This window comes from Panthera leo, chromosome B3, assembly GCF_018350215.1.
Source record: "Panthera leo isolate Ple1 chromosome B3, P.leo_Ple1_pat1.1, whole genome shotgun sequence".
NCBI lineage: Eukaryota > Metazoa > Chordata > Mammalia > Carnivora > Felidae > Panthera > Panthera leo.
In genome coordinates, this window is record NC_056684.1 from 32,687,221 (window position 1) to 32,702,456 (window position 15,236).

The following is a 15,236-nucleotide window of genomic DNA, read 5'->3' on the forward strand; positions in this document are numbered from 1 at the left end:
TGAGGCAGTAAGTTCACTTCAGGGAATAATAAGGGTATCTCTGCTTTGTCCACCCGTATTTAGAGATACATACAAGGGCACATTTGACTACTGTTTTGTGACTATTTTTTTATCAACACATTAGACAGCATTTTAAGATTAAACAATCTCTAAAGCAGAAGGTTTCTCCTCCAGTTCCAAACAATAGACAGAAAACATTAATTAGAAATGTAAGAGTGGAGTAGAGGTAGTCTATGGCTCATAAAAAAGGAAGGGAGCATTTTAGGTAACCCAAACAAGGACTACCAAACAGGTAAAGTCACGAAAGCAGATGACAGTGTCTACTCCTCTGTGCCTTAGTTTCTCCATTCGCTCACTCATCCACTCAGTAAGCATTTATTAGGTGTCCATTGTATGCCAGTCAATCCCTGTGTTGGCTTGCTGTGCCCACAGCATTTCTGGTCAAGTGAGGAAGACAGTATTGAACTAAGTATTTTAAAATATTCTGAACTTAACGAAATGCCAAGAGTTACAGTTACTTCTTAATAGTTGCGCATAAGGTGGAGAGGACAAACCTGGAGGAAGAGGTGACGCCAAAGTCAAGACTTAAAGAAGGAAGGGCGGAAAATGCCTTCCAGGTGATGAAATCAGCTTATGTCAAAGTCCTGCAGCAGAACACAACAGCCTGGTGTATCAGAGGGATTGTAAGAAGTCCTGAGTGGTGGGAGCACAGTGAACCATGGGAAGAATGACAGGAAATGATGGTGGAAAGGGAGCCCAGACCATAAAGGGCTTTTAGAGACATGCCAAGAGTTTAATTTCACTACGTGGTTTTAAGCAGGAGAGTAAGAAGATCAATTTTGAGTTAAAAATTTATGCTGTGGTGTGACGAACGGATCTATGTGGTAGGGGACAGAACAGGAGACCAAACAGGATGCTACTGCAATAGTCTTAGCCATGACTGATGGTGGTTCAGGATAGTGGAATGAAGGAAAGGGGTACACCTGACAGCTATTCAGGGGGCAGAAATGACGAGATTTGGTCATTTGAGATTTGGTGGGGTGGGAGTAACGAAGCAAGAGGAGCAGATGATGAAGACAAGGTGTGAGGATAAGCCATTCACTAACATTGGCATTAATGCAGTAGAAGCAGGTTTCTCAGAAAAGATCATAAATTCTGTCTTGGACATGCTGAGTGCCTCTGAGACACTCAAGAGGAAATGCAGAAGAGGCAAGTGGTGTGCAAGTCTGAGACTCAGAAGAGAGGCCCTGGCTAGAGATAGAAACACAGAAGTAACTGGAATGCCAACAGTAAATGAAGCCATGGGAGCAGATATCACTGGGGAAGAGCATAGAGGGAGAAGTCAGGCTAGGACCAGACCCTAAGGAAGGTTTGTATTTGATGGCTGGGTAGACAGGAGGAGCTGTGAAAAAAAAAAAAACAAAACATACAATCATGAAATACAAGAGAAGAGAATGTTTCAAAAGGAAGGAGTAGTTGAGTTGAACACTGTTGAGAGATTAAGATGAGGACTAAAAAACGTCTACTGGCTTCAGCAATATGGAGGTCACTGGTCCTTACCAAAAGCAATTTTGATAAAAGTTGTAGGAGCAGAATCCAGATTGAAAAGGACTGAAGCATGAGTAAGCAATGGAAAAGTGGACGAGTGGACGCAGTAATCAAGAAATTCTGTGGTGAAGGGAAAGACAGGGGTTTGTAAAAGGCCAGTGGTAAGGACTACGCAGCAGAATAAGGGTTATAATTATACTGATTTCTTAAGATGAAAGAGTCTGAGCATGCTTAACTGCTGAAGGTGTAGAACCAAGAGAGTGAAAGGTTGGCTGTGCCAGAGAGGGGGTAACAGCAAGTACAAGGTATTAGAAAGATGAGAGCCACTGATCCAGAGGATAAATGAACAACTGGAGGAAGTATGCAGAGGAAGGTTTTTGGATCCAATGGTGGTACCCGGAGGTAGTTCTCATCTGCTAAGGGTAAGGCGGCTAATGAGGAACATGTTGAGAAGCAATGAGGCCCTAAATGCTCGGTTATCACTGAGGTTGTAAGAGTCTATAAACAGCTACAATTGAAATGGGAGGTACTTCAGGTATCAGAAAGGGAGAAAAGTGATAAGAAAAGCTCACATATTTTTTAGTATTCATGGAACACCTGGAAAGATGGTCACTGGGAGAGGGGGAGGGAAAGCTCCATGAAGACTGAATACAATTCTTTTTGAAATGTCGGGGCGCCTGGGTGGCTCGGTTGGTTGAGTGTCCAACTTCGGCTCAGGTCATGATCTCACAGTCCTTGAGTTCGAGCCCCGTGTCGGGCTCTGTGCTGACAGCTCAGAGCCTGAAGCCTGTTTCAGATTCTGTGTCTCCCTCTCTCTGTGACCCTCCCCCGTTCATGCTCTGTCTCTCTCTGTCTCAAAAATAAGTAAAAACATTAAAAAAATTTTTTTTTTAAAAAGAAATGTTTGTTCATGTTTGAGAGACAGCATGAGTGGGGAGGGGCAAGAAGGGAGGGGGATAGAGGATCTGAAGTGGGCTCTGTGCTGGTAGCAGTGAGCCCGATGCGGGGCTTGAACTCACGACCTGAGCTGAAGTCGGATGCTTAACTGAGCCACCCAGGTGTCCCCTTGGTACAATTCTTTTTAAACCAAAGGACCCAAATCTGTAGGACTTGCAGATTCAAGTACAAAGTACAGAGCCTATTGTACAGAGCCTATTATGCACTCAGTTTCCTACCTCTCAATCTGAAGAATAAGTCTTTTTTATTTACTTTGAATTTTAAATTCCCCAAAGCACTAAGGAATTATGTCACTTTGTTTTTTTAGACTCTTTTAAATAAAGATCTCAAGATTTCTGAAACTAGATATAAAACTAAGTTCATAAAGGTAAATAAATGTGAAATGCCAAACAAAGAAGCTTGCAGGAAAATTCTAGAGTAGAAATAATGTCATCTCTGAGGCTTTTAAGAGAAACCGTTTTCTATAATCAAAAGGGGACAAGGAGAGGTGTAAGAGGCAGTAACCAGGAGGCTTATAAAATGAGCTCCCATTCCCTTGGAAAAGAGATGCTCTGCAAGATCTAGAAAGCTACTTTGGGCAAAAGAAAGATTCAGCACCTCACATAACATACACAAAATGACATGAAGCTGTCACTAGTGGCAGTGACAGGGTGGTTACTCTGTACTCGTCCTCGGTACTAAAACCAAATTCATTGTTATCAAACACATGCATCTTGCCTTGGGCAGACCAAGTCTGAGGGATAATCACAAACACTAACATGAACTGGTCTCTCTCTCGTTTACGCAGCAGTATCTCCATCTTATGATCTTTTAGGATACTGCAACTGAAGTCGTTTTATTGCCCATAATGTGTTTTGCTATTAGGGCTAACTCAGGAACCTTTTTATTTTTGGTATCTGTCTCGCTGGCCAGATACTATATAGGAGTTGAAAGCAGTGTTGGGTCAGGGATTCTGTCAAGTTCAGGAGTGTAGGCTGTTATCAAGCAGTATGTAACTCAATCATCTGGCTATCTGCTTTAAACAATTACCACGACCCTTAATATCTCAGAGGAACTCAGAGCTAGCAGCCACCTGACCCCTCTGCTCATTTGATATTCCGATCATAAATGAGCCTTTCTTATTCCCTAGATCAGTATCTGTCCCCACTGACCCCCAACCTGCCCCTGCCAGCCCTAACCTCAACTTCCACACTTGGTAGCACTTTCTGGAAAATATTCTTTTTTTTTTTTTTTTTTTTAATTTTTTTTTTTTTAACGTTTATTTATTTTTGAGACAGAGAGAGACAGAGCATGAACAGGGGAGGGGCAGAGAGAGAGGGAGACACAGAATCTGAAACAGGCTCCAGGCTCTGAACTGTCAGCACAGAGCCCGACGCGGGGCTCGAACTCATGGACCGTGAGATCATGACCTGAGCCGAAGTCGGACGCTTAACCGACCAAGCCACCCAGGCGCCCCTGGAAAATATTCTTAAACTTAGATGTAGAATAAAGAGGGCTGTGGTCTTCCACTTCAGGTATATTTGTGCCATGAAAAAGCTTGTAAGAATGCCCATAAACCCCTGTCCATCTGGCTCACCGTGTGCACCTCTAAACAGTACTCCAAACCAGCAAGGCGGGACGCAGTCCACTTTCTATTCTCTAGATCTATAGATCTATTCTTTATGTGACCCTGTGACCCGAGAGGTTGAGTCAAATGAACTATATCTGCTTTATGTGGCTTCCTATGGATTTGGCCAGAAGACACAGGCAAGAGACTGGAGAGTAGGAGTTTTTAGCCTGTCCCCTCCCTGCTGGGCTAGAGGTTGGCAGAGACTACATTCCTACAACCACACCCAGTTCCTGCCAGAAAGCCCTCTCCTACTGCTTCAGACCTCTGAACACAGCTATTCTTCAGAAAGACCTCTTGCCCTTTTAGGCCTAAGGGTGATAGTGTCCATCATGGCTGCTGGCCCTCAAACATCTCTGCCTCTTTCCTAACCCCACCTATGACTTTGTGAATGTCCTAAAGGGACCATTTAGGAAAGAGTCAGGTTAGGAAAGAGAATCTTCCTTTCACTCTTTTTGAGTGTGCCACCTCTCTCCTGCCAGGACACCGAGTGATACACACTTATGGGAACCATTCTTCTTTTCCTTTAAAAATATTTAAGACATAATTTTTAATGTACAGTTAACCCTTGAACAACATGGGATTGAATAGTAGGGGTCCACTTACATGCAGACTTTTTTTTTCTTAATTTCCTTTAAATTTGTTAGCATACAGTGTAATATTAGTTTCAGGCATACAACGTAGTGATTCAACAATTCCATATACCACCCGGTGCTCATCACAAGGGTCCTCCTTAATCCTCATCACCTATTTAACCTGTCCGCCCACACACCTCCCTTCTGATAACCATTGGTTCATTCTCTATAGTTAAGAGTCTGTTTCTTGGTTTGCCATTCTCTTTTCTTTTCCCCCTTTGCTCATTTGTTTTGCTTCAAATTCCAAATGAGTGAAATCATACGGTTGTCTCTTTCTCTGATTTAATTCATTTAAAATAATACTCTTCTAGCTCCATCCATGTCATTGCAAATGGCAAGATTTCCTTCTTTTTATGGTTGAGTAATATTCCATTGCATAAATATACCATATCTTCCCTTTTTCCCCCTCAGATCTAGGGTTAGAGTGAGCATGAGGGTAAGTGCCTGGCATCCGACAGTTCAGAGACCTCTCTAGAGAGTAAAACCCCAGACTTCTGCTTGGCTAAAAACAGAACGGCAGCCATCTACTGAACTGAGGCAAGGAGGGGATTTTGGGCTCTAAACAGTCTTTAAATAGATATTCAATTATTCCTTCTGTTTTTATCTCTACCTTCATACCAGTTTTCAGAAATTCTTAAATATTTGGGGTCTCCTCCAAAATAACTAGGCTGCTTCCTAGCTTTTCTTATTGGGTGTTCAGGAATCCACTTTCCAGATCTAGGGTTAGGGTTAGGGCCAGGGTGAGGGTATATGTTTGCTATTCACCATGCAGACGTTTTTTGATAATTATAGTACAGTACTGTGAATGTATCTTCTCTTCCTTATGATTTTCTTAATCATTTTCTTTTTTCTACCTTTACTGAAGGAATACAGCATATAATATATAACATACAAAATAGGTGTTAATCAATAGTTTATGTTATCAGCAGGGCTTTCTGTCAATAGTAGGCTACTGGTAGTTAAATTTGGGGGTAGTCAAAATTTACATGCAGAATTCTGACTGCCTAATTCTGAATTAGGGTCAGTGTCCCTAATCCTCACATTTTTCAAGGGAGAAGTGCATTTTATGTTTGATCTCTTTGTACAACGCCAAACACAGAAGTCACATAGTAGCAAAAGAATCAATGGCAAAAATCATGGGCTACATTTGGGGCTCCTTACTTTTTCTGGTGAGAGGTGGTACGCCTGGTACAAAAGACAGCAATGACCACAACCACCACAATGGTGACAACGCCAACAGAAACAATGATGACCAGCAGCATGCTACTGTCCAGGGGAGAGGTGGGGCTTCCATGCGGGCTGTTACTGCCTGGAGAGGGAAAACCGGGACATTTATTAGTGTTAGAGAATTCCAAACATGTATACACTCAGGCTATGGAAACTTCATGTGAACTTCTCTGTAATACACTCATTGCTGTGCCTTGCATACAGGTGTCTCACAAAATCTAGAGAGCCAAGTTTCTGCACTATGTACAGTTCTTAGCACAGTGCTTTGCACAAAGCTGGTTCAATAAAAGCTTCTCAAATTATACTAAACATTATACTTGGACAAATAACGGGTCTGCCCGTCGTGGTCTTATATTATATTATGCATAAATTTGTGTTATAAAGCACCATTTGTAAATCATTTAGTTTTCTGACTTTCCAAACCATTTAAAAAATGTACATTCGTAGAAAGCTGAAGTCTTCCCCACCATAGAGATGTCTGACACCACAAAAAACTACTTGAAAAATACAGTCTGTTTTTATAAATACAGTCTTTGCAAAGTCAATTCTCTTATTCAGTTTCAGGAAAAAGCAGTTCTGTACATAGGCATTAATTTGACAAATATTTACCGAGTAGTTTTACTATGTGCCAGGCATTGTTCTAGTTACTAAGGATGCAACAGTGAACAACAAAGATGTGACTGCTGGGGTAGGGGCAGAAAATAAACAAGTAAGAAATTATTAGTAATAAGTGCTGTGAAAAAAATAAAATGAGGGGATATGATACAGAGTGACTGGGTGGCTATTTTAGATTGAATGGTTGGAAAAGGCTTCTCTGAGGAAATGGCATTTGAGCTAAGATATGAAGGACAAGAAAGATCCCACCATACAAAGATGTGGAGGAAGAACATTCGAGACGGAACAGCTAGTGGAAGGATCCTAAGGCAGGAATGAGCCCTGGCATGTCCAAGGAAGAGGAAGGCAGCCAGTGCTGCTCAAACAAGGAGAGATGCAAAGTTACAGGGAATAAAATGAGCACAAAAAGACAGAGATAGACGAGTGTGCAGAGGCTGGATCATTTATGACCCTGAGGAAATTTGGCTTTTCTTCCTGTTACTATTTCCCCACTGCTTACAGGATGAGGGCCAAACTCTGCGTCCAAGGCCTTTTGTAACTTAGCTCTATTCTGTGTTGCTCTTCTACCTTCTGGAACACACTGCTTTGCTTTCCACCTTGTTATAAAAGTTATGCATGCTCATATTATAAAATGTGGGAAATTCCACCAAACAGCTCTATCATAGATATCTGATGTCTTTCCTTCTAGCGATTCTCTCTCTCCTACCTAACAAACAGAGCTGCACAATGATGGATGAGCTGTCTTACCAAGTAATGAGTGTTTAGTTTCTAGAAGTGCCTACGAAGAGTCATTCTACCCATCTGGGAGATTGTGGAAGAAATTCCCAACATGAAGTTATGGCCTGGGAATCTGAGTTTTTAGAAAAGCTCCTAAAGTGATTCTCAAATACAACTCTGGTTTATAAACTTAGGATCTAATTCAAACTTTACCTATTGTGGGAATCCCGTCCAGAACACCGTATTAGCTGACCTTCCAACTTTTGATTATATGATTTTATAGGCTACATCTAAGCACAGTGCTAGAAATCTGGGCTGATTTAGGAGGGCTTAGAGCTTATTATTCTACATTTGCTTTGATTATTTTTATTCTTCATCTGAGAGAAAGGTAAGCAGACAGATAACATATACTGTACATAACGAGCTTTAGTAAAACAACATTTTTATATTCGGGAAAGACTACAGAGCTAGGGACTAATAAAATTAGACCATATTGGGGCTTTACATAAATAACTTTCACTAACAGCAGTTTTGAGTTACAGGGTGGGATATGTGGTGGGACAGGCGGTACGAATCAGAGATTAGGGGCCTGGGGTGTGGAGGCTAGCAGGGGTGGTGGGGGCAGTTCTTCCCTGTTCTCAACAGAGATGAATTCCCATTAAACTGCATTTGACCTCTAATTTCTGAGAGGGCCAAAACCCCCCAGGGAAGATAGAGTGAGAGTGAGCTGCCATAGGAGCGTGTCCAGTTAGGGACATTATGATAGGCCATTTCTTAAGCCTCATCTGGACTACTGCAACAGCTTCTTAACTCCCCACTCTGACTTCATAATCTTAGCCCCTGACTCATTCTTCACTCATCAGAGTAATAACACTAGATACTCAATAAATGGAAATCCCAGTGTCCCTGTGGTAGGAGGTATCTTACATGTGCTATGCACAGGATGAAACTCACATTTCATAGCGTGGATACCTGAGCTTTTGGCAGGCTGGTTCTAACCCACTACCTTCTCTGATGTGAGACTCTCTATCCTGTCTCTAGGCAGCGTGATCCCTGGAGAGAGCCGGCTGTTTTTTGTTGCCATGCTTTCGCACATGCTGTTATTGTTTCCTGAAATGTCCAACCCCCTCCTTGACAAATGTCAAGCCATCTTCCATGCATCCTTTCATATCTGGGTCAGTCATCACCTCTTCTATGAAGCTTTCCCTTTTCTCCGTCAGCTGGTTTGTTACCCATTCCTTTTGCTCCCATAACCTGTTACACAGAACCTGAACCTTTAAAAACATGTGTGAATGAAAGTATAAATGAAAGAAAAGACAAGGAAGTAATTGCTTTTCTCATAATCATGAATATTCTATGTGGACAGCACATAAATGTAACACATGCATCCCAGGAGGAAAAATTCAAGAGTCCTAGAACTCAGACTAGGACTCAGATTCCCACATCTGGTACAGCACCCCACACCTTTTAGGCTGCATGTGATAGTGGAAACAGCACAATCAGAAGTCAGAAGACCTGGATTTTGGTTCTAGGACTTCCATAATTAGTGGGTGGACCCAGGCACTCACTTCACTCAGTCTCTTAATGTAAAAATGGGAATGACATCTGTTCTCCCTGCTTCACAGGGTTATGAGGATCAAATGTAATTTCACATGTGACAGTAACTTAAAACAGTGAAGTTCTACAGAGAAGTAGGTGTCAGCACTTAAGTAATCAGAAGGCACCAGCTCTTAGCCTGGCTAGGAAAACTGGGAAGAAGTTTTTAGAATTCCCAAATTAAAAACAGTGTGGTAAGCAGTGTGGGGGAGAAATTCATGACTCTGAAGCATTTCTTTGGCTTGTTGTATGTGATGGATAATCACATCAGAAGGTTTATTTCTGAAAGCAAGATTCTAATTTTATAGAGGCAGGCAGTGAGCAAAGGAAGACTCATTTGTTTAGAATTAATCTTATTTTAAGTTGTGTATGTGGGGAAACAATTTTACTTATGGATCCTATAATGAATGGGTTTGCAGTAATTCAGTAAACATTTGCCAGAAAATGCCTAAATTAAACTCTACTCAATAAAAGGAAATAGGTAACATGCCACAACCCACCACAAACAAGCTACAAAAGACTTATTGAGACTCAAGTAGAACTGTGTCATGCCCACAGGAAGCCAGAAGAGCCATAAGAAAGGCTTTACCACTCATTGGAGGTTTGTAGTCAGATCCTAGGTCTGGAAGCCGGCTTCCTTTTCCTGCAGACCCTGAGGCTGAAGGAGAAGAAATCATATCAGTAAGGATCCAAGCCATTGGTGTGATGAGTCTGCTTCACATCAAGTGTTTTCTACAAAAAATATTTTTAGTCTACTCTGTCCATGAGAAAACAAAGTAGCACATAAACAACAGGGGAACAAATAGGCTGTGCAAAGCAAACTAAGGTATATAGCTTTCTATGCAATGAGGCATCTGAAAGGCTGACACCCTCGGTCCATGGCTATATCTAGCATGTAACTACACTGCCACTTGCTGTTCATAAGGTGGGAACACACCCATTCCTCTCGCCCAGGAAACAGTTCCTGAAAGACTGCTCAGAGCACTTTTGGCAAAACTAGCTTCTCTCAGAAAAGGAACAGAGGGACCAGCTGGGTTGACTTCTGCATTACAGAAGTGGACTTTTCCAAGGACCTGGCTATGTTGATCTGGCCTACCAGGTATCAGTAGTGTTTGGATTTTTTTTTCCCCAATTATAAAGTTGCCTTTCTCAGTATAAAGTTGCCTTAAGCAGGAGCAGGAAAACAAGTGGAGGTTCAAATCGGGTTCTCAGTGCCTGCTCAGCCATCTAAATACCCAAGGATGGAAAAAATGAAGTCTTCCCTCTAGTTGCTCACCAAGGACACTGTCTCCTAATCCATCATAATGAAACACAATGAGTGAGGCTGTCGACCTTAGGCTTGGGACCACCTCACAAACAGACTTCATGAAATACAAAGATCAGTTTTTTAATAATTCATATTCTTGGTCTTGGATTTTGTTCTTCACATTTATAGAAAAAGCTGCTTGGGTAAAGCAAATATAAGGAATCCTTTCCCAGTAAATCAAAGGTATTCCTTAATTCAAGGTTTGGATTTCTCCCGAAGTCTGAAAGAATTGCAAAGTCAAAGCTACTCCTCATGGTTAATACAGGACACTGCCTGCACTTGAATACTGGCCTTTCGTGTACTTGACTTTTGGCAAGTTATTCATTATTTTGGGGTCTTAGTTTCTTCATTGTAAAACAGTGATAATAATTGTTTCTACTTCATGAAATAGTATTGATGATTAAATGGAAATTTAATCCTATAAAATATTTTGAATACCACCTGACACATAGCAAATGTTCAACAAATATTAACTACTATTACAAATATAATAAATCTCCAGGGAAGAATATAATCTTTCCCTTTGCAGAGGCACAGAGTATGAAGCTTCATAAAACACTTAAAAATGAGTTATTTCTACAAATAAAGCTTGACTAGAAACACATAAACTAGATGTGTTTCTACAAAATATTACAGCTAATGTCAAGTACTTCTATAAAAGTTAATAGCATTGGACTAAATGAACAATTAAAATCTGAACATCTGTGTATATAGTTCATTGAACAGGATAAATATCTAGATGAAAACAATGTTTTCTATGTTTCCAGAAGCTCAAAACTCCCAAAGCAATGCAAGCTGTTGGGTATCCAAAAGGGCATATTTAACTCAGAGTCCCTGATCCCTTTCCTGCTGTCCATACTTGTTACTTCATCCCCTTGTTTCTGTCGCCATCACTCCTGCCAAGTGGCACACACCACAGGCCATGACTCCAGCTGTTCTTTTCACTGTGATGAAGTCTAGTTGGAGGGGATGACTTAGTACTTGCAAAGCTCTTCACATCTAGGTCTGCTTCTTTTTCAGGTAGCCCACCTATAAATCCAACTATCCAGAGTATCGTAGCATTAACTAATTGCCAAAGAACACACTTTGCCAATAAACTGGCTGGCTGAATTCCTGTATTCCCCAGCATTTTTTTCTTTTAAATATAACCTATGAGCAAGAAATTCCAAGGATTAACCAAACACCAAAAATAAACATGGGTAAGGAATTTAAAGGCTAGAGGTGTGGTGCAAGTGAAGACTTGTACTCTAGCTTATCGAGTGAAGTAGAGGAAGGACAGTGAGCACATCTGTAATCTGTGCACACAGTAGGGTTCTTCTTCTGTTCTCATGCTTAAGTTAAAATGTCTACCATCATCAAGGTACCTCACACATATACACAAGCACATACAAAGAAAGACTCACTGAGTGCAAACACATTTCTAAAGCCTGAAACATGTAACCTCAAGTTCTGACTCTTCCTTGCCATTCACCAAAATCCAAAGACTTTTTATTTCTAAAAACTACTCTTAAATCTTGAAAGCAATCATCAACTTTCCCCTCATTGCTCTTGGTATAGAAAACAGATACCAACTGTAGCTGACTCCCTGGAGATGAAAACCACAATCCAGTTACTTCTCCACCATAGCAATTATAGCAGAAAAACCATGCGGACAGATAATTTCAAGAATGGACACTGAGGCCAGTGCCTCAAGTTTCCATTTTAAATTGTTTCTACCTCTTTTGAAATGAGCAAGTATATTTAAGGGAGAAATGGAGAAAAGCTCTGAAGTAAGCTTAGGGTAACAGAATAAATAGCACTAATTTTGTCATGGATGACCATACAATTCATTAGGGTAGATTCTTTGTGATGGGAGGGAAATAGGGTATCGGCTGAATTTGATTACAACTTTTCATTTAGAAATACTAATACAATCCTAGATGCTACAAATACAACAAACAACTGTGAGGGTTCCCATCATGGCCCAAATGCCTATCATTGTTACAGAATTTCAGTATCTTAACACAAAGGACAAACTGACCCATACTTAAGGCCAGTCTCCTACAGCTGCAGAATTTCATTTACAGCTCCATTTCTGATGCTGCCTATTTAGCTTCTAAGTAGATCCCCAGCTTTTCAGATACCCCAAGTGCCACAAACATGGACTCAACTCCACTTTGGCCAATAAATATGTGGTTTTTAACACAAAGTACCGATTTTTAGGGGAAAAAAAAAAGAAACAAGAACAACAAAAAGCTAGTAATAATAGGTCACAAAAGAGAGGAAAGGAAAGAAGAGGCCATCTAACTGATTTACCTTGATCATTAGGCATTTTATCAGAGGAGTCCGCTAACAGGCCAAGCACAGGGGAAGAAAAAACAAGAGCAAGGATCACAAGCTTTGAAGATGGGACAGGCAGAATTTTTAAAGGAAAAAAAAAAAAAACCCACAAACTTCCAAACAAATTGAATCTTGTTTTCAGTACTAACAGAAATTTCCAGACTCAGTCCCCAGCTAAATTTTACTCCTAATCTCACATGGTTCAGTACTTTACTTTTTTATCTAGAGATTTCTTCAAACATCCCCCGTTAGTGTCTTTCTCTCTACAAAGGTCCATAAGCCTTTCAGGTTGAGAGCCTGCATGTGTTGAAAGGAAATTAACATGCTATTACTCTACCTGGTAACTAAACGAATCACATCTGATCTGACTGGTAAAAACTTTAGGATCATTGCAATTCATCTGCCTTAAACAGCCTTGTAAGTGATATGGTTAGGCCAATAACCTAGGGAGCACTGATTTGGTGGTCAATGGGTGAGTGAAGGATCATTTTGAGATAAAGGTTCACACTGTGGTTCATAAACTCATCATCAGGACTTCTTATATTCTCCACAGTTTCTATGTGCTAAAGTTATATGTGCAAGCATTGCCTCACTAAAGAGACATACAAGAAAACACTGTTTAGTGGAGTTTTACCTTTAGGTGTTCTGAATTGGACGGCTTCAGACATGGGTCCCATGCCCTTTGAGTTTCGGGCTTGGATTTTAAAGTAGTATGGTGTGTCAAGTGTTAACTCTTGTATCTGGTGAGTCAGCCTGTTTCCCACAACAGGCTCAATAACCCAGTCGTGTATCTCTGCGTTCACATCCGTACTGTAATATATGATGTAACCTGTCCAAAGGAGGAAATGAGAAAAGATACCTTATTCCTGCTTTTTCTTTGCGATCGGTAAGTCAATAAAGATATATGTTATGGCATATACAAGTAGAAAACTAGCTACTCATTAAACAGCAATGGTGGTGCACCTGGGTGGCTCAGTGGGTTAAGCATCTGGCTCTTGATTTCAGCTCAGGTTATGATCTCATAGTTTGTGAGATCAAGCCCCCAGTCAGACTCTATGCTGACAGTGTGGAGCCTGCTTGGGATTCTCTCTCTCCAGCTCTCTGCCCCTCCCTCACTCGTACTTTTTCTCTCTCTCAAAATAAACTTAAAAAATGGTGGGGGGGGGGGCAAGGGTAAAATGCCTTCAAAATGCTACACTAAACATAATATAGAGAAAACCGCAATCTCAACAGTGCCAAGCTGTAAGTTATCATCTGTATCAGCAGTTGAAACAATAAAAGCAGTTATATAGTAACTATCATAAGTTAATAATACAGGGCCAAGAACTCTCAGAAGGAAACAATCCAATTACTTCAACATCTTAATATTTGAATAGCATACACATCAAGGGTCTACAATTAAAATAATGCACTTTTGAAAACAGACACTGATTTGAAGTGCTGTTTTAGCTCGCACCAACATGATTTCCCAGGAGAAAAACTCCCCCGCCCCGGTGGGGAGAGGGTTGGGCAGTACCTTTATTAAAACTGCAGACTTGATGTGGCTGAAGTCCTAGTGAAACATCACCTGATACTCCCACCAGGGGGCACTCAGTCTCCACGGCTGAGGCAGGAAGAGCTACATGCCTACCTGACTTACACAGTGCAAAAATGCACTGCATGCATCATTACTGGTTTTTAAAGATAAAATAAAATGTAACCCAAGTCAAGTCATGCTTCCTTCTTGTAAGGAACAGGGAAGTAAAACACACACACATACACACACACACACACACACACACACACACACACACACACACACCATGAGAAAGCCCAAGGATTTACGGAAAGGGATTCTAACTGAAAGTGGAAGCAGGACAACACTGAGAAATGCGATCAGTTCCCTTGGGCCTCCTTATTCATACATAGGAACATCAGAAAGCAAACTCCTGTTCCTCAACCTAAACCTACACGGAGCAGAGGTTCCAAGGGGAATAATTAAGAGCTAAATCCCATTGGGCTTTCCTCCCTGATAAAGACATGGAAGATACAGTGTCCTCTACTGTGGCAAGTTCTCTGGAAGTCCAAGGAAAAATCCCAGGTCCCTTCAAAGGCCTAGGCCAATTCAAACTTCTAACTCCAGTGTTAAGAGCACAGGAAGCTGAAGTAGCAGCCCTGGGGACAAAAAACTGAATTAAAAGTTTAATGGGCTTTTTGGGTCTTCGAATCTGTATTTACCGGGTATTACCCTTTAGAATCAGGCAGGGTCTTTGACGCCAAAGCTGATTATCTAGTCAGAGGCAAAGAAGAGCTTTTCTGATGAAAATAAATATGTCCATAAGGCCCCACCATAGCCAAAGACTGTCTAATGTAACAACGCCCATCAGACTTTCACCCAAAGTGAGTCAGAACAACCAACTGGCCATTCATTTTTACCTTACTGTGAGCAACAGCACCCCCTAGGTCCGCTTTCAAGGATCATCATGACTGCACCTCATAAAATGACCAAGCCAGCCTTCAGACTCCCACTTCCCCCAACCACACAGCACTCTGTTGGGATGCTTCTGCCGGGTAGGAACAGAGGGCAGACATACACTCAAAGGCAGCTTACCTGTAATTTTGCCATTGGCTTCTGAGGGAGGCTGCCAATTTACAATTATGGTCCTAGGTTTTCCCTCTTTACTCACAACTGTCACGTCCTTGGGTGGAGAAGTAGGAACTACAAAAAAAC

The 15,236-nt window shown here is 41.2% G+C and overlaps 1 protein-coding gene across 7 annotated transcripts in view; it reads right to left on the reverse strand.

The window, feature by feature from the left end:
- NEO1 (neogenin 1) overlaps positions 1-15,236 on the reverse strand; it is a 234,108-nt gene that overhangs the window by 12,320 nt on the left and 206,552 nt on the right. For 4 of the 7 annotated variants that reach the window (XM_042941469.1, XM_042941466.1, XM_042941468.1 and 1 more), the window contains 5 exons: positions 15,117-15,224; positions 13,161-13,355; positions 12,503-12,535; positions 9,491-9,559; positions 5,908-6,055 (listed from right to left, as the gene is read on the reverse strand). In XM_042941469.1, coding sequence (XP_042797403.1) covers positions 5,908-6,055; positions 9,491-9,559; positions 12,503-12,535; positions 13,161-13,355; positions 15,117-15,224 — 553 coding nt within the window. The remainder of the gene's footprint in view (positions 1-5,907; positions 6,056-9,490; positions 9,560-12,502; positions 12,536-13,160; positions 13,356-15,116; positions 15,225-15,236) is intronic. The other 3 variants (XM_042941471.1, XM_042941467.1, XM_042941470.1) reach the window with 1 other exon arrangement.